Raw genomic sequence first — 27,944 nt, 5'->3', positions numbered from 1 at the left:
CATTTACTATTGTATGAAACATTGACTTCAACTAAAGTTCACTTTTTATTTTCAACTAATCATTCAGCAGTAGGAAGTTTCATATTTAAAATTACTGGAGAAATTGAGAAATGTGTTTGTACGTGTTTTGATTTTTTGACACCATCGATCCCACAATTGTGGTAATGCATGAAGCTTGTAATGCATTAAAGAGGTATTAAAGTCATTGTATGAGCTCGAGATATTTTTGAAACAATATAATGTAAGCTGCAGCGATACAATGAAATATTTCAACAATAAATGTTTGCAAAGAACATAAGCTTTGTCTACAACAGTAGGCGTGTTACTGTTTATTATTATTAAAAAAATTAAAGTACAACAACCTGGTATTATATTGTTAGAATTCTAGAATAATTCACAATTGTCGCTATATTCATTTGAGTACAGTAGTAATGTAATAAACGATTATGCTGTAGCAAACAAAGAAGATAGCTGAAAAGTTGCAACATCAGCTAAAATGGTAAGCCGGCCGGCATGAATTGCACTCAAAAAACGGATGCATATAGAAATCTGCTATAAAGAATCAGAATAATTGATATCTAGAAACCTTCAACGCTAGAATCGGGAATTGGTTGGACGGTTCTTGTTGAATCTTTTTATTAAAACTTTGCAGAAAATTTAATAAAAAAAATACAGCTAGAACAGAGGTTGGAGATGATAGTTACCTTAATCCGCAAGGCTCGTTTTCGGCCATTCGAATAACATCTCTAGCTATCCTAGGAAGAAGGTCTGCGGGCAGAAGCACCTCGCCGCAGGAGAGTTGCGCCGTCTTGGCCGCTCGCAGTTCCTCCTCCAGGCGCCTCGTCAGCGACTGGCACGCGCTACCATCGTCTCCGAGGCACTCGTCACTGCTCGGCCTTGTCGAACCTGCAAACACAACATTTCGGTCACATACCTGCCAGACCAACATCAGCCAACAAACAATTAATTAATCTTGGTTTATCGGCTTCCAATAGAACTTCAAAATCAAACTATCACAATATCAATTATAATATTGTATTCAGTATTGAAAATGGAGTTGAAATAATTATATTAAAATTATAGCTATATGGTTATAACTCATGTCAATGAAGAACCGGTATGCGGTATCAAACAATGAACTCTAAAATGTATAGGTAATCAACTATGATTATGGAAGATATCATAGTAAATGTCAGTTATTAAATTCATATTAGTTGTTATTATATTGTAAATATTTTATGGTAGCTCTAACGTCTAACATCAGAATGCCGGTTCAATACGGTAACAGTACAATATTTCAACACAATAACAAAAATAGCACAGAAAAAATAATACAATAATCGGTAGTTCAAAAATCAATTATAGTATTATCAATCCCTAATGAACAAAGAAATACGTTAGCGTAATAAATATATTAGACTAATAATTTTGTTAGTGCAGCTTTGTGAATATACTGGAACAGAATCATTCAGTACCTTATATAATATAATATTATTGTTCTGTTATGAACACAATATACTTGTAACTCGAATTAAAATAAAGCAAGTTAAGCCGATACAGAGCACAGGACGTGAGAACTTGAAATTTTAATATTCTTGGGTTTGAATTTTGGAGTAACTTTAAATACCTATGAAAACAATAAGAGACAAAGAATGATTGAAAAATCATTAGTCCTAGCAGTTCCAATGATCTTTGCATCCAACTGATAAGCCTGTGAAAAGTAGATTATCACTTTCAAGTCAACCTCTAACCGACGCCGATCGATAACTTACTTCTAACCGAATGACAAGAATGGTTAAAAATTTAAAGCCATAAAAAAGTTTAATATACAGTCATAACAGATTGATCAAGAAAGAGAAAGTGGATGAAATGTTAGTTTCATACGATTTATAAATCACTTTGGCTTATGTAGCTGATATGAGATGATGCAGAAACAAAGGAAAGTCAGCTGTTGTACACTTTGAACATATCAAAGTTAATGGAATGGTTATTTGAATGATTAATACGATTCAGTAGTTGTTTGGCAGTGTAAAAAATAGAAAATGAATTCAATCGGGAATCACTTGCGATGTGCCGGTACGGCCTAGCACTAGGTATCGAGTTGACACCAAGAACACTGGAAACCGACTGATGCAACTTGCCAGCTGTGAAACAAAGACACCAAGCCGGTCTCCCCACCACCAGGCTACCCCCACCACGCCACCACCCAAGAGCCTACGTGACGATCCGCTTGCCTCTCGCCAACGCTAGGCTACGCTTGCCGAGAGGGTCAGGGTAATGGTTCGAGGAGGGGAAGAGGTGGTGAAGCTCAGTTCCCTGTTCGACTTGCACGAAACTATAATTTGAATGATTGAAAGCTCTCAAGAAGCAAATCCTGGAAATATTCACCCTCTCCCTTTTTTCGGGGACATTTTTACAGGAGGCAGTTCACGCACACTTCCCTCAGGACCGAAAATCCTTTGTTCCTATGTACGAAACTCGACCCTCTCACCACTCAATACTAAAAGCCAGCAGGAATCATCCTGTCGATTTTTTTATGTCGCCATACGGCCGGATAAACTCCATCATCGGTGAGTCGCCTTCTAGAAATTTCCTGTCATATTAGCTGAGCTAATCTACCGTGCTATTTACATCATGCAGATGAGCAGCACCTTGTAACTAGTTTCAAGACATTTAACTTCAACTGCTTACAAACTTTGGTTTCAATAAGCAAATGAATTCTACAAGTACAGTATTATGTAATTAATAAATTTAAAACAAACTAAAACAAGAATACAACGGGAGAAAATATAATTGACATTCTATATTTATGGGATTGACCAAAGGGGAAATTGTTTTGATTTTGATGTGAAATTCGACAAAGACAAAGGATTCACTCATCTGAAAACTGATTCCCGATAAGTCATATATATTGAAATACAAATTCTAAATTTTCATTTTCAACCTCTATCCTTCGGTGCTTCGATCCCGTCCTGTTCACGTCTTCCCGCGTTTCTACCAGGGTTATTTGACTATTTTCAAATATTTTTACTCAATGATATTAAAACTATCTGTAATGGATTTATTTTCCTTCACCTCATTTCCTTCTACTGACTTCAAATTTCCCTTGAATATTCTTGTTGTGATATAGTGAGTGTACTTTCAGCTACTTAATTTTACAGCTATTATTGATCAAGATACGTGATGTAATATCCCAACAAATTTCATAAGCAATGTGCAAGTGCAGCAGTGGCCAATTCAAATGAAGATTCATATGAAAAGTATTGGCTTGAATATAGAATATGACTCATTTCATTCAGAGCGAGTAGCGATTATTCCTAATCTTTTATTGTCGACAAAAGCTGACTGTTAATCGAACCAGAATTATGCAATACATCATTGTGTGAGCAGTTGGTGCTAAACGAAACGTAAGTAAACAAGTGCAGCGAAAATAAAGACCCAGATTATTCTCTAAAATTTATCTTTTCATTTAACCTCGATTTTTATGACGTAGAAAATGAGCAAGAATATACATCGGATGATTACTATTGTTTGAAATGCTTTTTGTCATATTATCCGCGTAATGTAGTGAATATTCCTAAAGTGGAATAGGAATGCATACATAAGAGATCAATTTTTGACGCATGGTATGAAAAACTAGGTAAGCATTGAATTTACTGTAATTTAAAGACGAAAATGATGCGATACGAACAACTTTAAGTATTCTTTCCCCTCATATTATTCAACCCCAAGTCTATTTATTGCTACTTCTCGGAAACCTCGATTTTGCTGGAGCTCAGGTCAAACGAGAATATCAAACTTGACATTTCTCCAGACATGAAAGTATTATTTATTCAAGTCGTCTGACTATCACGCTATAAATAATTAATTTGTTAGACCTATCATCAGACATCAGAATAACAGACATTGGTTATTCTCGGGAAAGTATAATTTCCAATGACGAAATATTGTCCAGCCAAAATCCAACTGGTATAATTCTCCGTTTTTTACACAGACCCTTCATTGTCAGAAATGGAAATGGGCGGGTGTTGAGAGTTGAGGCTTTGTGCCAACTGACTGACTATGCCCTGGCGAGACAGATGTACATTAGACAATACCAAATGCAAACCCGTACAAGTGTTGCCGTATTTTTATTGATTGAAACACATACTGTACTCTTCGTATGAAACCAGCCTAGGCCAATGGGTAGTATTACTGGTCGTATTTTTTCGATTTCGTTATCAGCTTGCCTTGAAATGGGGGCAAATTGGTGACTATTCTATCTATACCGGTAATTGGTCATTAGTGGAGAGGGTCGCAAGAGGTTGCTGTGATAGAACATACGAATGTTAGGAAAGATGTAAATGTAGGAAAGAAAATAAACAAGTGTAAAACTACTATTTTTCAATTACATCTAAGAATTGTATACCTTTCGTTTTCGTAGAATCTGAAAGGACTCTAGAATTTGACAAGTTTTTTTTTCAATTCAACTGTTTTTTTTATGAAAGATCTTACCGTACATTATATATTTAATTATATGACTTTAGGGAATTTAATAAATATTAGTAAAATAGCTTGAGTAGCTGGAAATATTTTGAATCTTTTCCAAAACTATCTTCACTTTAAAATGAGTTTGTATTATTCAAAATAATGTTTATAACATAATTACACCTCAATTTTCTGCTGTATAGGTAGCCTACCAAAGAGTTGTACACTTTTGTATTGACCAGTTCATATTTTTTAGAAGTTTTGCTAATCTATGATAAAACAAATTGAATTGTCTATCTATCGGTTGAATGGCAAAATAGATTCTAGTGAGCCGGTCGAGCCGGTTATTAATGAGTAGGCCTACATAGTACATAACATGGGCCTAAATAAAATTAATAGAGTAGTCATGTATATAGTGCGACGCAGCAGTAAAGTGGCGCTGTTTTAGGCGTGAGTTTGGGTCAATTGAGGTGGATCAAATGCTAAATTGAAAGCGCAGGGTTTGATTGAGGAGGACACTTCTACCAAATATAAAATGCAAGCTGTAATATAATTCAAGCGGCGTTCGTCGGTAAAAATAGCCCGACCAATTGATGCTAACAGTGAACTGTGATGAAGAGGGAGGCTGAGTATACTGACTGAGTTCTGAGCCTAGGACCACGACCAAGCTAAATAATGTTCCAAGCAAAGCAACTCTGTTGGAGATTCGGCTGCAGGCAGCACTATACTTCAAACTGCTTCTTTCAGCGTCCAGCGCCCCACAGCGCAAGAAACGAGATTTGAGTTGGAGTTTTGCCAATTCACCTGGTCATCCGGTCAATGCGTGTCCAATCTGTGACGTATGATGCTTCAATTTGCCGGCAGACGTTAAAACTTTTTAGCTGTTCCCTCCATAAAAATTTCAACGCTCAGAAAACCTCATCTGGTGAATCGGATTTTTCGTTGTTTTTTACTTGCTGATGAAATGTTCTGTAAATAAACTCTTGGTTTTATAACAACAAGTTATAGACGAATAATACTAAATACGATAGTGGTGTAGAATTGTGAAGACTGAACATTCATTAAATTTAATACGCGCTACATTCAATTCCTGTACAATAAATACAAGTTCATTGCTGTACCAGTGCACATTTCAATTCTATTCATGGATTCCACTTGTGCTTCACTGCTAATAATAATTCGTCACTCAATCATGAAAAGTGAAAATAAGCCTTCCAAATATATATATTTTTTTAAATTCAAGTGAATATGATTAAAATGAATATTGGTGAAACCATGTTTAATTCATGTTCCAACGGTTCCCCAAACTCTATTATTCTTTCATTTTTTGGCCAAATCTTTCATTCTGTTTCATGTAAAATTCTATAAAAGCTATACAAAGAACAAGACGATTAAATTACAAACAATATCATATTCCAATGAGAAATATAATAAATATTTATTCGTCCATGTGGAAAGTTCAAATAATAGTTGAAAGTTCACATCACACGCAAGGTATGATAATATATGTTCGTATCTTTGACGCTAATCAATCTATAGCTTGGTCTGGATATCTATCAAGCACCATAATTTATAAGCGTTTGGAGATAATTATTATGAACAAACGCTTTCGACTGTTATTATATTTATGTGTTAAGAGTTCTACTTGGACTGATCAATGGATATTGCTAGTTTAGCGTAAACAACTACTTGTTTTCCCATAAGTTAGTTTACGTAGCCTTCGGTAAACTTTTGGCAATAGATTTATGGGCGAAAACAAGACCAAACGTAAATAGCTACCGAATTTCATGGAGCAAACGATAAACATGAGATGATGACACAATGGAACGTATTGTGCCATCATTGCCCCATCTGAAAACTTTATCGATCATGTCCTCAAAATTAAGCTGATTTAAAAAATATGATTTTTTTATTGAAATGGATAACTTTATCATTTTTACCACGATTAATAATTGTTTTTTCATTCTAAAATAGATAAAATGAATTTTTTCAATTTCATAATGTTGGATTGCTTTCAAAAGACGCCTATCTAATTTTGTGTTAAATATATTTTTCAAACATTACTAATATAAACATTATTATTTTATAACTAAAAATTAAATCATTAGAGAATACTACAAATTAAAATAATATCAGTGCTCCTTTGAAGTTACAATCACCCATTTCGAATTACACTAAGAATAAGCCTCAATTTCAATCAAATTCTAAAAAAGAACAGAATCTTCATAATAAAATAGTATGATAATAGCAAACTCGGTATTCCGTGATGTCTCAATGGTTCAAGATTTTACTTCATACAGATTTTGGTTATTTTGCTTATTTTCTCCAGTATTAATGATTAATGTTTCCATTTTGTAGTTTATAGAGTATCGATACGAGTTTACAACTCAAAATAAATTTGAAGCAAACAAAATTAGTTTGAAAACAAATAATTTGTTTTTATATTTCTACAAACAATTGGACACATAAAACATGTAAAAAGGGATGTACCGATGTAGGTTCATTCAATAAAACTATTGGAATTGATCACCTCAGGATCATAATTTCATAAAATTTCTCATTTTATCAAATGAGTAAATTCTCTCAACAAAGGAGAACTGGTTTGTTAATACCTTTGAAAAGGATAGACCCTGCTATAAACAATTTGTAATAATTGTGTAGGTATTCTATAAACAAGGGACGACAGAACAAAGACTTCAGCTGGAACCTTGACAAAGAAAGTGAGGCGAACAGCTGTGAACAGAGGGTGAGGCAGAAAATCGTTATTTCTGGATTCCGGAGTTGGGACGGCGCAGGCGTCACAAAGTCTTTGTTCTTTCACTTGGTCGTTGACAAATTTAAAAACCACCAATATAAACTTTGGACGTCAGTAAAGCTTTATCTGAGCTTGCTATTTTCAATAGTATACTTCAAGCTGTTCAATAAAAATAAGACATCAAGGTTTCAAATGATAACAAACAACTTGATGGGCTCATCACTTTGAACGAGGAGGTTATAAGCCTATCGGCCGTTAGAAATCATCTGTTCACTGGCTGAGCATCATTCAAATTCAAAAGTAGAACTCTTAAATTCGTGTAGGCTACATCATGGAAATGCTTGATCAACAAAAAACATTGAGCCTTCACCCCCTCGTTTACTCTGCCTACTTGGAAAACAAAAATTTAGAATAAACGTTGATGAGGATAATTCGAAAGAACAAAACACAAGAAGAAACTCATTCAAAGAAACCCTGACATTGTAAGAGAAGGTACCAGATGAGAAGGTAGAGCTCCCTCCATCTAGTCCTAGTTTGTAGATAAATGATTATTATAAAATTATAATTGATTGAGGACAAGTTGAATATTACAGTCGCTAGGGATCATGAGTGCCAAAAAACCCAGAATATTTTCTAAATTGGTGCTGTTTAGAGATAGTGAGGTGCCATTGATACATAGTTATCTGGTTCTTACCTGAAGATATTGGGACTGTGTTCCGGTCAGGTAGAATGCTATCAATAACATCGCACGACATTTTTTGTTTGATCGGTGTTTGTTGCTGTAAAATGTCTGAGAGTTTATTGAAAACTTCATTTAATTTTACGTCTCGGTGTGGAGAATCTTCTAGAAAGTGTTCCAAGTGTTCACTGGTCATCATTTTAATAAAAATAATTTGTAAATAGTGTTAGTAAATCAGTCGGACAGTTGCATTAGAAAAATGTTGAGAATGGAGGACATTCGCGGGATAAGGGTGAGTTTTGTGTGAATTTGTGCTGTTGAATATATAATTAGTAATGTTTGTGGAAAGTGCGGGCCGATCTATCCATCCATTGCCGGCTAAGCAAGCACCGCACCACACAGCAAAACACCGATGCGATCCGTCCCTTGGCGAGGACAACGTCACAATGCAAGCAACACTGCTGCTCTGGACAGCTTCGATCAGCTGATCAGCCAGCGGCTCTCTCATTGGCTGCTCCCCCACCAATCGTCACCGTCGACCGGTTCCGCTGGAAAATCGACGAGGCTATTTTGCCTGGCAACAAGAGAGAACATTTTCGGTTCAATTACAGCAGTTATTGACCCAATAAATAACTACATAACGGTAGCTTCTACTTTTTTATGTTATTTCCCCACTAGTTTCATTGCTCATCAGCTGGTACTTTCATTTTCATCAGAAATTTGTAATCAACAATTGGATGTTTTCCAACTTTCCCAACAAAGTATTTGCAGTGACAACTAACTATTGCTAGGTTAATGGAAAGGGAAGATGTCCTCGAATTTTCGAATTTAAAGATTGAATGAAAGATTTCAAAGTACAAAGCTGCATTTCCTTTGCACTATCAGTGCTATTATCAATTCTATTCACTTCTATATTATAATATTTTATTCCATTTATGATGCGTTTAATCCTACACACCTTCTTTTCATCTATGGGGTAATTTCACCCCATCCACCGACATAGTGACATCTGTACACTGTATAATATTCTATGTAGATCCATTTGTATCTTATTAGATTTGGTAATATGCAGTCAGTCAAGTAAGGAAAAACTATTGCTCGGATAAGATTGTACTTCTGTGTACTTGGTGAGCAGCTTCAATTCATTGTGATCAAGTATCAATCAAATCTGTCGGACTGACAGTGCATCCGTAGATAAGCATGTAATAAAGACGACCTGACTCAAATAAACTCTTCAATATTTTGCAGCTTGGCTGGAATATTATATTAATAATATGTAAGGAATATGAATATGAGAAATGACTAAATAAAGGGTGTTTATATTGTAAAAGTTAGGCAAATGGGATATATACATGAGTGTATTTAAAAAGAGTTTATACAGCTTATAATACTTATTACCTTAATATCTATTAGATTAGGCAATTACACGTTTTGTTAATACAATTATAGGCACATTTAATTAATTATCTCTGTAATAAATTGTGATAATTATGTCCAAATATTAAATCTGTGAACAATTTTAAACGTGATTTAAGTTAGGGAAACGAGAAGTTTCAAGGTGTACTATGAATCGTCATATAAGTCTAATAACAGATAATACAGTTCACTGATAGTCATAGAGTATTAAAATAAAATTTTCAAATCTTTTGGCTCATCGACGTATTTTCCAGTAATATTTTATATAAAAGGAAGAAGATAAAATATAAGGAAGTGTGAAAAATCGAATCAATTTTCTAATGAAAAACGCGTTAGACAAACGAGTGCTATGTGGGTGGTTGGACAAACCACAGAAGAGACAATCCGGAAGCAGCTCACTGCAACCGATCAATCAAAGCTTCATATCGGAAAAAGTGTTAAAATTAAGTGCACAAGTGGGATTAAACTGCTTTTGGACCATGGCTTTTGAACCAACCTTTTCATTTTAATAGCTTCATGATATACAAATCGAAAAACTTGAAAAAATATCGCGAGTAGAAAGTTTATTTTTAGCCTTTGCACAGCCTTAAAAAGGCTGTGCAAGAAGATCATAACTGATACTCATCCAGTGGATACTGGATACTGATATGCCGTGGGCTTCAAGCGGTTACTTGACCAATGCGAATACTGAGCGACCCTATAAACTAGAACCTTGAGAAGTAATATCCTAATTGAAAAATGGAAAAATGAGCAAATATCCTGAAAGTGTTCAATGATTTTCATAGAATTGCAATTCTAACCGATAGCACAGAATGAAACAATCTTATAAGTTTTTGTATAAGTTTTCTCTGCTTCAAATTTACAGCTTTGTTTTTCTCCGTATGAGTTTTCTCTGCCGACATATAGATAGATAAAGAGAGAGAGAGAGAGAGAAAGCTGAAAACTGCTCCTATATTCTCAAATATTCAAAAATAGATTTAGTTTACAGAAAAGTCCATTATTCTCAGTGAAAAAATAATTGCTTCAGAATGATTTTATTGGTGTCAGGTTGAAATACGAGCAGATTCCCATTTTCACAAAGAATGAGACTTATCAGATTTCAGCCATTCAGAAAAATGTGAAAGTAAGTTTATTTTTTCAAAATTGTGTTTTTGATCTTGACTTTAAAATAGAAGTTGACTTTCGAAGATGATATCAAATATGATTACATCCTTCAACAAAATATTTCAGGTATATGCTGTATAAAATTCATACTTCAGAATATGCTATTATTGAACGAGCGTAGCGAGCTCCCACTTATGACTTGAGGCTAGAGCAGTTGTCCCTTTGTGGGTTTGTATGTTCGACGATAACTTTCGAACGCTTTAATTAATCAAATTCAAATTATCAATACAAATTCTTTGAACTATAAAAAGTTCAAAGGATACGTTCTCAATATTGTTATATAATATGTTTATAATATGTATGCAGAGATAGAATCAATAATCACGAGATGAACAAATCATATGAAATTTACAAATCGTTAGAATACAATAGTTTTTGGCATGACTGGGAAAAGAAGCCTTGAGCTCCAGCCACGAGTTCTAAAAATAATAAATACATTAAAAAAATCTGGTGTGGCGCACTCACACAACTTTCCTTGCCGTTATGAAAATTGATCACCTGACGCTAGTGTTCGCGCGCATCTCAAGTCTACTATTCTAAGATCTGAGCCAGCTGGTGACAGGACTATAACGCTGGAGACAGACGAGGTCTGCTATCTCTTCATAGTGCATGTTTAATAGAATCAACAGTTGCCAAAAGTTTGCAATTGAATAATCACATTTTCTCGAATTTCGAGCTTATTTCCATTTTTAGGTGAAAATATTACAAAACATTAATTGTAGAGATTTTCATGCTCAATCATTTCCACTTGAAATTTTTTGTTAAAATTGTATCTGGAGACTGATAATTGGGAATATAAAATCAAACTTTGCATAGATGGGGCGAAGCTCCTGGAATTTTTACAGATATGTGACTTGGGACAGTTGATAGAGCTTATCAATGACTATTATAGGTATGAATTTTGATCAAAATCGTTGGAGCCGTTTTTTGAGAAAATCGCGAAAAACCTTGTTTTTGACAACATTTTCGCCATTTTAGCCGCCATCTTGAATTGCATTTGATTGAAATTGTTCATGTCGGATACTTATAGTGAAAGGACTTAAGTTCCAAATTTCAAGTCATTCCGTTAATTGGGAGATGAGATATCGTACACAGACGCACGCACATACACTCATATACACACACACACACACATACAGACCAATACCCATAAGCCACTTTTTTGGACTCAGGAGACCTTTAAACGTATAGAAATTTAGAAATTGGGGTACCTTAATTTTTTTCGGAAAGCAATACTTTCCTTACCTATGGTAATAGGGCAAGGAAAGTAATAAATACATTAAAACAATTAAAAACATTCAAAATTTAATTAAAAAAATTCATATGGAATATTGTAAATCGATCCCAACCGGAGATTTTGATAGAACAGCTGACTGAATATTAGCGGCGTTTTGATTGAATTCTCTAGCCCAGAGGGGCTCGTCCATGGCTTACTTTAGATAAAAGCTGGGGCGCACAACTTGGCAACGTCGCAGTCAAGCTCAGCTTCAGGCCGAGAAAAGTGAATTCACTTGGGTAGACTCCCGATTAACTACCAGCTTTACGCCCTTTATCAAATAACAATACTGAGAGATTCAATTCAATGATAATAAAAAAATAAATAATATTAACTGATAGACTAATTTTAACTTTAGCTCTAGGAGTTTCAAGTATAATGCCTAGCTTGGCAATATATTTCACTGTACTTACTTTCTGTGTCTGTATTTCCTACGAGCAATTTTAACGATCAAATGTATTTCATTAATAAATGAAAGTATTGAATAGTACCTTCTAAATGTAAAATAAAAATATGAAAGTCGAATATCATCTTCTTTTTAAGAAACTCCTGAATTTAATGCATTCGCTTTTTGTGCATCTATAACTAACTATACACCGTAATGATAATCGATAGTTCAATAATATCTATCAAAGGGAATATATTCTACTACCATTTAGTTTTTGTTCGTAATATATCCATCAATTTATATTAAAACACATCATTAAGTACCCTACCCTTTATTGTTCTTTTTTCTTTTAAAACAAGACTTGTTTCAACTCATCTTTTTTTATTTAGGATAAATGGCTTTAGATGAGTTGGAACTAGTCAAGTTTTGGAAGAAAAAAATACAAAGAGTACGGTATTGAAGATTTATATCATGTTTTAATAATTTCAAAGTAGCCTTATAAAGAGAAGTGATAATTAATATTAATAATGAATTGAAAATTGCTGGAATAATGATAATTCATTCAACTTTGTCCATTAACTCAATTATATCTAGGTGGGCTGTGGCTCGTCACTCAATAGCAAGAATAATCACATCTATTTCTATTTTATAACAAGCTGGCCCGGCGAACTTCGTACCGCCAAAAAGTCAAAAATAGACAAAAAATCACAGAAGAATTGATATCCAATAGCAATAGTTTAATCTATCTTTACATATCTCTGTGGGTTTATAGGGTAAATACTTACTATCCCTACTAACAAATGCAAATGATTTCACAATATACAATAATACAAATGATTCTACAAAATACAATTTGTCTAATGGTGTGATGAATCTATGCATATCAAATAAAGCAAAGTCGGCCTGAACCACACGTTGCCATATTGAGCATGTTCCGGCCTTCTATCTATAGTAGGCTGTGGCTCGTCACTCAATAATCACATCTATTTCTATTTTATAACAAGCTGGCCCGGCGAACTTCGTACCGCAAAATAGTTAATGCATCTCATAACAAACTTTAGCTGGATGCTTACCTGAGGAGGCGCGATGTGGCATTTTGCATCCAGGTGCTTCTTCAGGGCCTATTGGTTTGAATGGAAAACTCACACACACACTGAATCGGGCATGGCGTGGAACGGTGTGATGAGGCAATCTCCTGTGATGATCAACACTTTGTGTCACCATGCCGCGCCTCCTCATTTATCTAGCCGCGGCTAGATTTTTATTTATATAGATATGGATATTGATGAGTGATTGATAATATTGATGACATGGTTTCAATAGCAGTTTCACCACGGTTGCAATGTGTGGTCTAAACTTTGCGTGCAAACTAGAGTTTAAAATATTTTCTTAAATAAAACATTTTTTAGGTTCACATTCATAACCCTCACTACTGCTTAATCGATTAGTCAACAGGTGAATATGAAATGTGAAGGTCTTATGAATAATGTAATTTCTAGAATATTCTTCAGGAACTTAATTTTGTTCCCCTAGCATATCATTGAAGTAGGATGTATGCAAAACATCTACAGAATTGCGGATTGCAATGAGTTATGAAACCTTAGAACAAGGAATGAAATAATAAAACATACCTAACACTGATGAATTCATGATAATTAATCATTATTAGTAATTGGAGGCTTTTTAAGCATAGATTAAAGAATTAAAAGTCCTTGATTACAGTAGCAACCATGTAACGAGGGTCATTTTTTTCAACCTACGATTGGCCATAACTAGAAGACGAATGTTTATGAGAGAATAATTTGTTCACAAGTTAATATTATTCTTCAACATAACTGCCGTAAAAATTGTGGCATTTCTTATATCAGTGGGCCAGCCAACAAAAACCCTCTTCATAAAAGATGAGTTTAAATGGGCTAAGACGTTAATTAGGGAAATCCTTGTTAGTTTGGAACCTCTGCTCTCAAAGTCGTGATGTGAGTTTGAGAAAAATGTATGAGTTACTAGTGGCTAAGTCAGGATTATGTGGCGGGTGATCGAAATTATCCAACTTGATTTGCTGGAGAAGCCTTTTCGTTACACCAGCACCATGAGGCGAGTTGGCATGCACCATAAAGATTCCGGAAATCATTTCGACTGATGTCTTCAATTTTCCAACACCATTCACGCACAGCATTATCGTTCATGTAAACTTGGATCATTCTTCAGTGAATTTATGCTGAACTATCACTTTTTGCTTGCATAAATAAATAACGCTACGCAACTAGCACTTGGCGGAAGATTCAAGTGAGGTGGCCATGTTTCTGGGTCTATAACTCGACAACAAAATTGATGATCTGGCCGCACCGATCACAGGTCGTTTGGTGGGGATGACAAGCTGTTCAGCTCTGTCAAAATCACCCCCTACCCTTTTTTTCATGAACAATGGGTATGTGATCGGATGTTGAAAAAAATGACCCTCGTACATGTAATCGTACAAAAAAAGAACCATACAAAGATCAAAATATAATGTATTATATGTTATATATATATATATTATATATATATATATATATAATATATATATATATATATATATATATATATATATATATATATATAATATATATATATATATATAAATAAAAATATAAATCTCAGTACTCTTTTAGATTATTTTCTCACAACATGTTTCGGTCACTAATACCATTTTCAATATTTAATCTAATTCGGCAGATTAAAAATTGCAAAATGTGAGCATTGTTCCACACAGGAGACTGTGAGGGGTAAACAAGAAACTGATGGTCGTCTCAATTGATAAATTGTTGATACTAATTATTCCACGATGCTCTCCTTGCTACAATAAGTAGTTCAATAAAATAACAGCAGCTCATTGTTGTGTAAGATACCGTATGTGATCATATCAACTGATAAATTATTATCACAGTACACAATAATAAAATATCACATACATCAAACTCTATCCACATAAACACTTGAATTTTGGGTTTTGGATAAAATGGTTATAATAACAGAAAAATGTTATATTCTTGAATAATTGTGTTAAGTAAGTAATCAAGTACATTTATGTTGAATTGAATTTCTAAAAAATATGATTTACCATATTCTACCTATGCTTATTGCAAATCTGATGATATCGCGCAATGTAAGTTTTCCAATTCATAAATGCATTTTCAAGTGTAATGATTCATATTTTTTTTCATTTCTTTTCAACCGAGAAACATTTTTAGTATAATATATCTGTGAATTTTTTTATTATTATAAGAAGTGTTTACATAGCTTCAAGTAATTTCTTATCAAAATCAAAATTAGGGAGAGAAACAGTTTTGGGTTTATCTTGATGATTCTCTGCCACTCATTTGATGTTGTGATTGTGTAAATGAAATGTACGAGTATTCAATTTAATTGAATTCCCACGTTTTCTTGTTGTTTAAATACTTTTCTGTCAGTATAAAAGATAATCTATAATATAATGAAGAAAAGAACTGGCTTACAAGCGTACGAGATGGGAAATTCACGAATCACGCATCATCGTCGAAACTACTCAACTGATTGATTTGAAATTTTGCGAATAGATTCTTAATTCACCGAGGATGGTTATAGGTCTATTTTGAATTCTTCAAGATTTCATTACTCCAAGTTTTCAGTTTGACAAATTTATAATTAAATCCTTGCGGAGCACGGGTTACCTGCTAGCACTCTCACCGAAAGATGAATTCCCTAACATTTCTAGAAATATGAGGTCTCAGAGACCAATATAATATACTTGATTACATTAGCTGCATGCTTTTTTCTCGTCTTTCTGGAGAACATTATGAGGCTCATCAACCAATTGCTCCGGCAGCTCCATCATTTCCAAAGGTTAATCAGTGTTAGAATCTGTAGAATTTTCATTCCTGTTTGGCAAAATAGAATCTGGATCCACATCGGAATTGTCTATTTCATTTTCAATATTTTTATCACTGGACACTTCATCAGCACCAAAAAGCATTATTGTTGTTTACCTGGTGTTCTGTTAGTTAGGATTTGGAACACTTATTGGTGGAGGAAAAGTCATTTTATTTTTATTGTAGGTTCATCTATTGATGTAATTGGCCCCATCCAATTTGTTAGAAACAATATGAATATACTATAAATAATAAATATTGAATATTAAATATTACAAAGGCTTTGACTGATTGTAAACTGTTTTGTCTGTGCAAGAAAAGGTTTGGAGGAAGGTATTATGAATGACAGAGCCGTCTGGCGCACAGGGATGCCACAAAACAACAATTAAAACTAGCATGGTGTATGTGAGACCGATCTTTCGGTTAAAGTGCTAGTATTATATTTGAATATAATAATGATAATGGTAATAATGGTAATTTGAATTGTTTAATGATAATAAATATTTGTAATCAACATAAGCATACTTCTTCCTACACCTGCATAATACGCCTTACTTATAGATCTTAAGTGTAGATGTATCATCTATTGCATCCTGAGAATATAGAATGTAATTACATTCTATTTTCACTGAGTTCTATACTATTAAATATTGTGGAGTTAGCATTTTCATCAAAGGGATGATTCATTGCCTTGGATAGATTGATTAATTCTATTACAGCTACTCATCATAAATTGATATTGGCATTGTTTTAAAACAAGCACAGTGTTCAAAGAATAGAACCTGTCTTTTGTAAATTGTTATGAGTAAAATTATGAATCACAAAAATAGAAAGAAAGGAGAAACATTTTATGAGAGTGTAATGGATTTCGTGACTAATGACAATTGATATTACAATAAAAATTGATGAACAATATAGTAAATGAAACAATTGATAGACAATAAAATGAATGAAATCCGATCTTAAAATTTGAATGAACAGCCCATAATAATAGTTTCATTCAATTGATACGCTTACAAATCACAACGTTGTGAATCATGCGATCAATTTATTGGAAAATTATCATAAAATGACTTGAAACCTGATTCCTACCATAACCTACAGCTATCGGTGCCCCATTATAAAAGTAGAAGGGTTGTGAGGTCTATAGACTATATTATTAGAAATCATGAAGGAATTATTGCAGGGTTGATTGTAAAATAAAAATAAATTCGTATGGCTTTTGTTGGTGGGGAGTTCCTTGCGGGAATGTTCCACCGCCTGAATATATAATTTAAGCCGTCAATGGGCCTTACGACTGTCATACTTCAGCCGGGACCGACAGTTTAACGTGCCCATCCGATAACACGGGAGTGATCTGTTTAAAAAACTTTTGGCTCTCAGTGGGGTTTGAACCCGGGATCTCTATGCTGCTACGCAAGCACTCTATCTACTAGACCACGGATCACTCCGTGTTGCCTCCGGGTTGATTGTATTTCACATACACTAAAACAGTCATACCATAGAATAAACAATCTAGACTGTTTATTCTATGTTATACCCACAGAATGATCTATATAATTATGATCCAAATAAGATGAAAAGTACCAAGTCTTAAGAAAAGTCTGAATAAATATATTGTGAAATATTCTATTGACAAAAAAGAAATAAAAACTTGGAAATCTATATAATAAGAGAGAGTAGAGTTGTGTCAACGTTAGTAGACAAAAGGTTGATCACTCACAGGTGTTTGATTCAAAGTGGTGGGGGTATCGCCAGCGTGACGTCACGTGTAGTAAAAATGTTCTAGAGTAACCACACTGAGCATACAGTTTATTCACTGTATCTTCAAATATATCGTCGTTTAATCTCCTCAAGATTGACCTACAACTTTAAAATTCTCCATACTTGCTAACAGTTAATAAACTGGAAAAGCGTTAATAGACAATGTTATACTATTATAATTTCAGATTAACCCTTAAAAAAACTTGATAAACCAATGCATTGCAATAAACCGATAAACCGATCCCGATAAATCCGATGAATTTCATTCATTGTAAATGCACTGAACACATGCTGGTATCGAGCACATGTTCTACGAGAATCAAAATATCTCATCCCCGAAATTCACAAGCTGATGTATAGCCAAACTACAAAATATAAACACGACCTAGAAGATGAAGAAACCTTAAGGATTTGAAAGGGAAGGTTAGGAGGTGGGGTTTTTGCTTTCATATGGCAAAATGCTTGTATTATTCAAATGTTTTAATAATTATTGTAAAGCAGAAACAGAAAGATTGCATGTCAGAAAATGTTTGTGTTATATAATTTGACTATACGACACCATATGATTTTCAAGAATGCGATATTCTGCCTACTCTGTACTACAGCCTACGTCACGGCTGCAGTTCCCCCACTCCAATTGCATTTCAACGAAAATACTATAGATCAGTGACCAACCTTCTGTCTACTAACTTTGGAGTTGTGTTTGTTCGTGTGTTCGTTTTTGTTCGCATCAAAACATGTCAACTACTTGTGGATTGCATACCGGAAAAACGGGAATGATTTAGATCTCCAAATTTTGCACATAGATTCTAAAAATATCAATCTCGTGCACCTGGAAGCCCAAATTCTAATTTTCCTTCTTTGATTTTTCAGAATTAATGTTTAAAATTCATTAATGGTATTTGTCATTATTTTAAAATGAAATTCGATTTAATTAAAAAATCACCAAATCATATGGTCGAAATTAAAAAAAGAACATCTGTTTCTATATTGCTTTCTACCTGAAAAACATAGTTTTGAATCTTCGTTTTCCTGATGCACTGTTTAGGCCTACACGTGGCATGGATTATTAATTTTTCAGCTAGAACAATTTTTGAGACAAAGTGCTAAATAAGCGTCTACAGTTTCATCAATGCTGTATCGGCAATATGAAAACGCATGCAGTTAATATGTTTTTGAATGAAGGTGTTGTTATTTACATAAAGAAATTATATTCATCCATTTTTATTTAATTAAAATTTCAAAATTATTCGAGCCCTGATAGAATGACTGACTCACTGTACAGTCAGTCGAAAATTTTAATATTGGAATGAGGGGTATTTTTACTTTCCTTGCCCTATTACCATAGGTAAGGAAAGTATTGCTTTCCGAAAAAATTAGGTACCCCAATTTCTATATTTCTATACGTTTCAAGGTCCCCTAAGTCCAAAAAGTGTGTGTGTGTGTGTGTGTGTGTGTGTGTGTGTGTGTGTGTGTGTGTGTGTGTGTGTGTGTGTGTGTGTGTGTTGTGTGTGTGTGGTGTGTGTGTGTGTGTGTGTCTGTGTACACGATATCTCATCTCCCAATTAACGGAATGACTTGAAATTCGGAACGTAAGGTCCTGTCCTTACAATATAAGGATCCGACACGAACAATTTCGATCAAATGCGATTCAAGATTGCAGCTAAAATGGCGAAAATGTTGTCAAAAACAGGGTTTTTCGCGATTTTCTCGAAAACGGCTCCAACGATTTTGATCAAATTCGTACCTGAAATAGTCATTGATAAGCTCTATCAACTGCAACAAGTCCTATATCTGTAAAAATTCTAGGAGCTCCGCCCCATCTATGCAAAGTTTGATCTTAGATTCTCAATTAGAAGCCTTCATATACAATTTAAACAAAAAAATTCAAGTGGAAATAATTGAACATGAAAATTTCTACAATTAATTTTCAGTAACATTTTCACCTAAAATTGAAAATAAGCTCGAAATTCGAGAAAATAAGATTATTTGATTGCAAACTGTTGGCAACTGTTGATTCTATTAAATCATTCACTATGAAGAGATAGCAGACTTCGTGTGTCTGCAGCGCTTTTGTCCTGTCACCAGCTGGCTCAGATCTTAGAAAAGTAGACTTGAGATGCGCGGGAACACTAGCGTCAGGTGATAAATTTTCATAACGGCAAGGAAAGTTGTGTGAGTGCGCCACACCAGATTTTTTTGGCAAGCTGAGCAAAAAAATAAGGTCATATGCACCTTTTCGTTATATCTTCAAATGAAAAATGAGTTTTGTGGGCTGTCAAAACTCCTCTGAAATGGAAACTATTCAACTTATTCTATCTTTTAGTAAAATAACAATGATCATCCATCCATGTATCATCTTCTATACTATAATAAAGGAAGAACTGGATTATAAACGTAGCCTATACAGATGTAAAGTATAGGGAAATTATGTTTGACGCATTATCACGTCAGAACTACTGGACTGATTAACTTGAAATTTTGCATATAGATTCCTGCTTAACCGAGAATGGTTATAGACCAATTTTAAATTCTTCAAGATTTGATTACATCAAGTTTTCAGTTTGTCAAGTTTTCAATTATTTGTCATGATTCCAGTTTGTATGGAAGCAGCAGAAGATTTCTCTTAAAAGGGAAATTAGAAGATAGGTATGATTGGGGATCCTTTTCGAATGATAAAAACAGGTTTTCCGTCACACCCAAATTTTTTCCGCCATTTTGAATCCAACTACTTTTTTTAATTGAAAGGTGGTCATACTGATTTACTTGAGATGCAGCATATAAATTCTTAATCAACCGAGGATTCTTAAAGGCCTATTTTGAATTCATCTAGATTTCATTACTTCAAGTTTTAAGAAAGACCCTTGCGAAGCACGGGTTACCTGCTAGTACATAATAAAAGCAATACAAATTTGACAACATGGGAAAATACTATTACAAAATAAAATGAAATGCCAATTGAGTATTTGCATCTCGAGGTACTAGACCTGTTTGAGATTGTAATATAAAAATTGATTGCAAAACTAGCGCTAAAAAGTAGTTACTGAGGCCGACAGTCGCCTATGAAGTGACACATATTGAAAGAATGATCTAATATTTTATATATAGAGGAAAAATAAAATGCTACAATGTGAAAAATTAAGCATCCTTGCAAATTTGTGATTCAAAATTTATATGCATTAAGAAGAATGCCAGCAGAAAGTGTCATTAAAAATGTATATTCATCACCCAACAGGAAACAGAGATGTGGGTAGGCCTTTGAAAAGATGGCTGTAACATTATATTCTGCATTATTTTATATTTTTACTTTACATTGAAAATCTTATAACAGCCGAAATGATAAAACTGATAGGATATTACTAGCGTTTGTGAGTCTGACCAGGCGATATAGCCTAAACCTTGAATTTAAGTAGAAGAGAAGAAATTTATATTCTATTAAAATTATACTGTTTTCCTAAAAAAATAACAATATTTTTGTAATCATTTAACAATTTTTCTGACTAGGATAGGCCTAATAATAATTGGTGATTAAAGAGGTCGATAATTTGTGAATAATAAATCATTCAGTATAATAAATAATAATTAATTGTGAGAATTCGTTAATAGGGTTAACAGAGTTGAACAAATGATAAAGCTGGGTAGAATTCAATAACAAAATAACGGTGATGGTTTCTTGATCCATTCCGAGCTGCTTTGTATTAATACACTTTTTTATGTATTTGAACACGACATGCAGTCAATTTATTAAGTAAATAATTAAAAACTTTTACTTACTGACTGAAGCACTTTCGACCGTATAGCGATCATTTTCAACAGTGCATACCGGAATAGTACTTTTTGTCATAGTCATTCGATTTCACTGTTTTACATCCATGAAATCAAGCCGGTAAACAGCTGATTGTAGAACAAATAAACATATGATTCTCATTACAGTATACTATATAAAATCATCTCTTTACAGTATAGTATGCTGTAATGAAAATCACATGTTTTCTTTTTCTGAAAACAGCTGTTTACAGGCTTGATTTGATGCATGGAAAACAGCTGCAATTGAGTAAGTATGACAAAAATGTTTTGACAGGAAGATTTGTGGTGTTTATTATGACATTATCACATATCACATTGTGATCAAAAAGTTTGTTGGATTTGAAATTCAGCTGTTCATTTAGTACCTATGTTGTTACTGTCTAGGAGGATGGTGGCTTTATAAATTTCAAACTGGTCTGCTGTATTTAATTCATGTCCATTTCTTTTTACTTTCAGTATTGTGAGGTTGGTATCTATGCTTGTGTAGGAGTGCCCGGTTTCATTTAAATGTGTTGCATAAGCTGATTCTGTTTTGGTGTTCAGTGCGTTGATATGTTCTTTAAATCTTTGTTTGAATGATCGTCCACTTCTGTCAATATAGAATTTTTCACAATCGTTACATTTTAGTTTATATACCCCAGGGAGGTTGTGTTTGTCGGTGTTATCGGTGGTTTTGGGGGTGAGGGTAACCATTAGCTTATTTTTAGTTTTGAAAGCCACCTTGTAGCCTGCTTTTTTAAATATTCTGGCAATTTTATTAGATTGACTATTGATAAATGTTAGTGTTATGAAGTGTTTTCTCTCATTTGTTGGATTGGTTTCTTGCTTATATGCTTTTGCTTTTGTTTTTTGGTTTAGTTTGTCTATTATGTTTGAGTCATATCCATTACTCTGTGCTAGGTATTTTATTGTGTTGAGCTCATTTTTGTAGTTTTCTGGTGATAAGGGTATTTTGTTGAGTCTATGGAGCATGGATCTGAATGCTGCATGTTTGTGCTGTGTTGGGTGGTTGGAGGAGTTGTGGACTAGGGTTTCTGTTGTGGTTGGTTTCCTGTAAATGTTAAAGCTGAGTTTTTGGTCTGGATTTTTTGTGATTGATAGGTCGAGGAAGTTTATGGAGTTATTTTGTTCATACTCAGAAGTGAATTGTATTTTGTTGTTGATTTTGTTGATGTGTTTGCGGAGAACTTCACATTGTCTCTGGTTTCCCTTGCAGAGAATTATGATATCATCTACGTATCTATACCAGAAAGCTATCTTCTTTGATATTTCACTATTGAGGATGTGTTTGTTTTCAAAGTTTTAAACGTATATTTCTGCAAGTAAACTACTAATTGGTGACCCCATGGGTAAACCTTCATCTTGTAGATAGAACTTGCTGTCATAGGTGAAATAGTTTTGTTTGGTTATTGTCTGCAGGATTTCAATAATTTCATTAGTTTTTTCTATTGGTAAGCTACTTTTTGTAGGGAGGTCTCTGATTATGGATATAGTTTCATCGATTGGAATGTTGGTGTACATGTTTGTTATATCAAAGGATGCTAGGGTTGAGTTGAACGGAATGTGAGTGTCTTTCAGTTTTGAGATAAGTTCATCACTGTTTTTGAGGTGTGTCTTGTTGTTTAGATCAATTAATTTTCTAAGTGTATGGTCTAGGTGTTTTGCAAGTTTGTAGGCTGGTGCTTCGCGGTAGTTTACTATGGGTCGGATGGGAATGTTGGGTTTATGTAATTTTGGAAGTGTTTGTAGGGTCGGTGCTGATGGGTGGATTTGTTTGAGTGTTCTTTTTTCTGCTGCTGATATTAAATGTTTTGCATTGTTGATTGTTTTCTTTATGGTTACGTGGTATTCGTTTGTTGGGACTGATTTGAGTTGTTTTATGTTGTTTTTAGTAATGAATTCCATGGTTTTTTGGTCAAGGTCTTTTTTGTTTATGTTTACGGTGGTGTTCCCCTTATCTGCTTTGACAAATTTCAAGTTGTTATCATTTGCTTTATTCTGTACATCTCTTATTATTTGGGCTTCATTGTTGAGGGAGTTTTTGGTTTGTGTTTTGATGCTTTTGATTACTTTTAATGTTTCATGTCTTAGTTCATCTTGAATTTGTGGTTCAGTATGATGTATGGATGTCTCTGTTTCAATAACTATTTGTTTCAATGTGCCATTATTGTATGTGTAGGATAGGTTGTGTTTGAGGCCTTTATCAAGAATATAAAGTTCTTTCTTTGTGAATTCTGTATTTGTTAGGTTTACAGTTCTTTTGTAGAATTCATGGTTGGATTCTATGATTGAGTGTGGAGGGGTTAGGTTAGCAATTTTCTTATTGTGTGTCTCTTCTATTTTTTTGGTTTTTTGTTTAATCCAGTGACGGGTTGTGATGGCTAATTCTTGGAAGAAGTCATGTCCATATGTGTTAGAGATTTCTAGGTGTAGTTACAAAAGTTTGGAGTTGAGCATTTCTTTTTGTTTGTATACGTCTTTGATGTTTTCTTTGATCATTATCTTTTCAGCTTTGGTTTTTGCTATTTTAGCAGGTCTGGAATCATTTTTTGTCTGTAAAATGCATAATTTTCGAGTTATATGTGAGAAACCAAAAAATGGTACCTTTGAACCACCCCCACCCCCTTAGCACAGGGGGTATGGGTAGGGACTTTTGATATGTTTACCTACTCACTACCCTAAACAGAACTGCAGGGTCAAAAATTGTCTTCCAAACTTTTCCCTCTATAACATTTCGTTGACTGGGCTAAAAGTAGAGAATGATCTCTCTCAGCACTAGCTACTCTTGCTGGGAGCACAGTCAACACATGGAGAAGCAAATTTATGATAGGAAAAACGTCCTTGTCATATTTACTAGAGCTGTTACAAGAATTTACAGGTACATTAGTGTTTTCCTGCCAAATGTTTTCCCATTTTAAAATTTTCTCATTATCTGTTGCTGTGCTAGATTTCTTTAAAGTTCAACACACTTAAAAATCTCGAACACAAAGTTGCAAGTTCTTGTTGAGATCTTAATGTTTGGGAACCTAATGATATAACTGGTATTACATTCTGGAGGCCATATAATAGATTTGAATGATTTTTGTGAGAATCATCATTTAATATCTTCAAATATTGACTATATAAGGGGAATGTAGATAGATACTCGGTAATAAGAATCAATCTCAGTTACAGGTGGATTTAATCTATTCTTCTGACGGCATGCAATCCTGGGCATTTGAATATTTATCCCGAGATCATGTGCTAGTTTTGTACAATCCTCATATACACTCATAAACTCTAATTCAGATTTCTCTCTTCTCTTCTAAAGATTTGATAGTAGTAGTAGTAGTTTGAACATAAATTATGGCTAGATCTGAATTTACTGTTTCTTTTCTAAGGCATCAACTAAGAGGTGAGGTTAGAGGAAGAATGTCACTTAAACTTACCAGACTAACCATCAATTCACTTTCACATAATGCATAAATAAGAGAATCGGCTTTGTGAGTAGATACCAATTCATTCCATTTGGAAATTATAGTTAGAAATTAAATTTGAACATTTTTTCAAGGCTGGTGCGGAACTGTGAATCTTAAGGTGCGTACAGATATACGCGCCTCCAACACGCCCGCACTCGCTCCACGCGCGCACCGCAATCGCTCCGATCATGAACGTTACGGGAGATGTTAGCTCTTCTCGCGTTCCACTCTTGCTCCCCGGTCGATCATCAATCGATCAGCTCGAGTGACGTTCGATTGTGGAGCAGAGCGAAAGTCTGTACGCACCTTAATGTGTGCCTCTCAACCCATCTCGTCTCACTTAGTAGGCTACAGCTCATTGTCCTCTGAGTTCATTTTTTGAACCAAGATTACTCTTTGCAGAGGCCCTAGAAATTGAATAGGTTCTTTCATCAAACCAATGACAATTCTAACACTTTCAACACGAGTTGATTTTGAGGGACAGGTTGAGGGCATTATTGTTACATGGGCATCTTATTGAATTTTTTGCTTATTTTTGAATTTATGCCCTGCACCAGCAATCTCAGATACCATGACACTGCAGCCAACTGCGCCAATTCCTACACAGTCTTTCAAGTCGAGAGTTCTTCAGCTGGTTCAGTACTATTACTCCCAGGTTTTTCCTTGTTAGTTTTTGTTCTTTATTCAGTTCACCCTCTTCTTCAGTGTCTTCGAAGTTCTGAATTGCTTTGTATGTATCAGTGGAGCTTATAAAGTATTCTCTAACATTCTCTTCATCGATGTATCGTGATATTAAGCATAATTGTAAAATATGGTTGGCACCGGTTGTCTCACCCAACATTATACTGTATAATACATTTATATCCAGGCGTTGTATTATTTTAGCAGTTACCTCTTTACCAATACATTCAATTATAATATTTGGAGTTTTCTTGTTTATATAAGTTGCTCGTGACCCAAAATTTTTCAAATGATTAGCAAGGGTCTTGTATCCTGCTACAACTCTGAAACGTAGATTTTCTTTGAAATTTCCTAGATTACAACCATCCTCTGCAGTTTCAGGAGACAACTCCACATTGCCTTCATCTCAGTTTTCACTCACAGAGACATATTGTCTCTCAACAAGTGAAATTGTTTCCAATATAGGTTTAAATCTCTCTGTTTTTTTTATTTGATTCAACCTTTGTCATACAAACTTTCTATTTAAATGTTAGTTATTTTCTCAATGATGTATGCTCAATCATTCAATGGTTCATTTCATGTACCATTTATTTTCATTTTTTATAATTTCTTTTTATTGGTGTTATGTGACTTTGACGTTGTTGTGACATTTTCAATTGTTTTAACAATTGAATCTAATTTGAATAGTGAGTAAACTTAAATGATCTTTAGCCAGCTATTGATCATACAGGCATTGAACATTCATGGCGGTGCCACACCGAGCTGTCAACTGCGGTACCTAAGTTCTAAAAATCCCTTGCCGTGTTGTCAAGTAGGACCAGGCCACACAGAGTTCGTTGCCTTGGCAGTAGCAGTAGACCAGTACCTCTTGTTGAGTGATTTCCGTAGACCACCATAGCGGTACTACTTCAGAGATTGCGAAGCCGGTATGGCCTGCTTCTATTTGATCACACGGCCAGAGATTTCTAGAACTAGCGCATGCTTAGAACTGCATTTCCTACACTATGAGTCATTAAGGGCCGTTTACACAGTCTCAATCTTAAACTCGATTTAATCAGCTGGTGGCTTAAACTCAAAATGAAACACACTATAACAAACTAGACTTGATACGGATTTAATCCAGTTTAAAATGAAATTTAGTTTAAACTGTCACTGTGCAAACGACCCTAAATCTTCTGTCTCGCGACGTACAGCCACTTCTGTTGTGAATTCGATTCATCTATCATCTCACCATCATTCTAATAAAAAATCATTCATGTAATTTTTACAAAATGGATGTTTTAAATTAATTAGTAATTGGTTGAATTATTAATTAATAAATATTTATATTGAAATATTTAAATATTATTGAATATAAATTATTACAAATAATATTTTTTCTATTTATAAATTGAAAGGTTCATAAATTATTAATAAATTAAAATTTATTGAAATTTTCAAATTAATTCAATTTATTTGATAGTTGATTGAAATAAATTATTGATTAATTTTTAAATAAATTGAGGTTGTTATTAATAACAAAATTACAGACAAACATTTGATGGATTTCAGCACATTTTACCCACAATTTTTCACTTTTCATATTCGATTGTAACTGGAAAATGTGAAATAAGTGCGCAAAGTTCCTCTGCTGCACTCAAAACACATTCTGCACGAGCCGTAGGCTCATGGGTAAACATTTCATGCAGCAAACTATTACTTTGCGCACTAGTTGCAGAAATAACTATTCCAACAATTTTTCATTATGGAAAGATATTTGTTGAAGGAAGAACATTATTTTTCTCACACTCACAATCACTGATAAATGATATGGCTTCTAAAATAGCATGTGACACCGACTACTAGGGGCTCCCCCTCCCACAATGTTTTCATGGTGTTACAAGGCAATAAAACGAATGTGCAGAACGTATTTACATAATTTCATCTAGCATATTCAATAAGCATAAAAACTAAAAGATATTTTTCTTAGACCTATTATTTTGATAAACTAAAATTTTATATGAGAATTCATTTATTATTCAGTGATGCTCTCACCTTCAAGCTCAGTAATGGTGGAAAATCCAAAGCGTTCACTGAAGCAGCATCAACTCTTACAGGATAGAATCTGCCATAAGCATGAATATCATGACTATTTAGGTCACCGCGGTCCATTCTGAAAACAGAAGAGTTACACATCACACTGTGTTGAATTGTATATTTATA

At 34.1% G+C, this 27,944-nt stretch overlaps 1 protein-coding gene across 1 annotated transcript; it reads right to left on the bottom strand.

The window, feature by feature from the left end:
- Window positions 1-680: 680 nt before the first annotated feature.
- LOC120353356 (protein charybde-like) lies at window positions 681-27,899 on the bottom strand. The gene is made up of 3 exons (XM_039436677.1): window positions 27,777-27,899; window positions 7,917-8,475; window positions 681-906 (listed from the first exon to the last, which is right to left on the bottom strand). The coding sequence occupies exons 2-3, from the start codon at window positions 8,098-8,100 to the stop codon at window positions 701-703; spliced, it is 390 nt and encodes a 129-aa protein (XP_039292611.1). The 5' UTR covers window positions 8,101-8,475; window positions 27,777-27,899; the 3' UTR covers window positions 681-700.
- Between the last annotated feature and the right edge of the window lie 45 nt (window positions 27,900-27,944).

The sequence above is a fragment of the Nilaparvata lugens genome, chromosome 1, assembly GCF_014356525.2.
Source record: "Nilaparvata lugens isolate BPH chromosome 1, ASM1435652v1, whole genome shotgun sequence".
NCBI classification, from domain to species: domain Eukaryota; kingdom Metazoa; phylum Arthropoda; class Insecta; order Hemiptera; family Delphacidae; genus Nilaparvata; species Nilaparvata lugens.
This window is presented reverse-complemented; position numbering and strand designations above follow the sequence as displayed.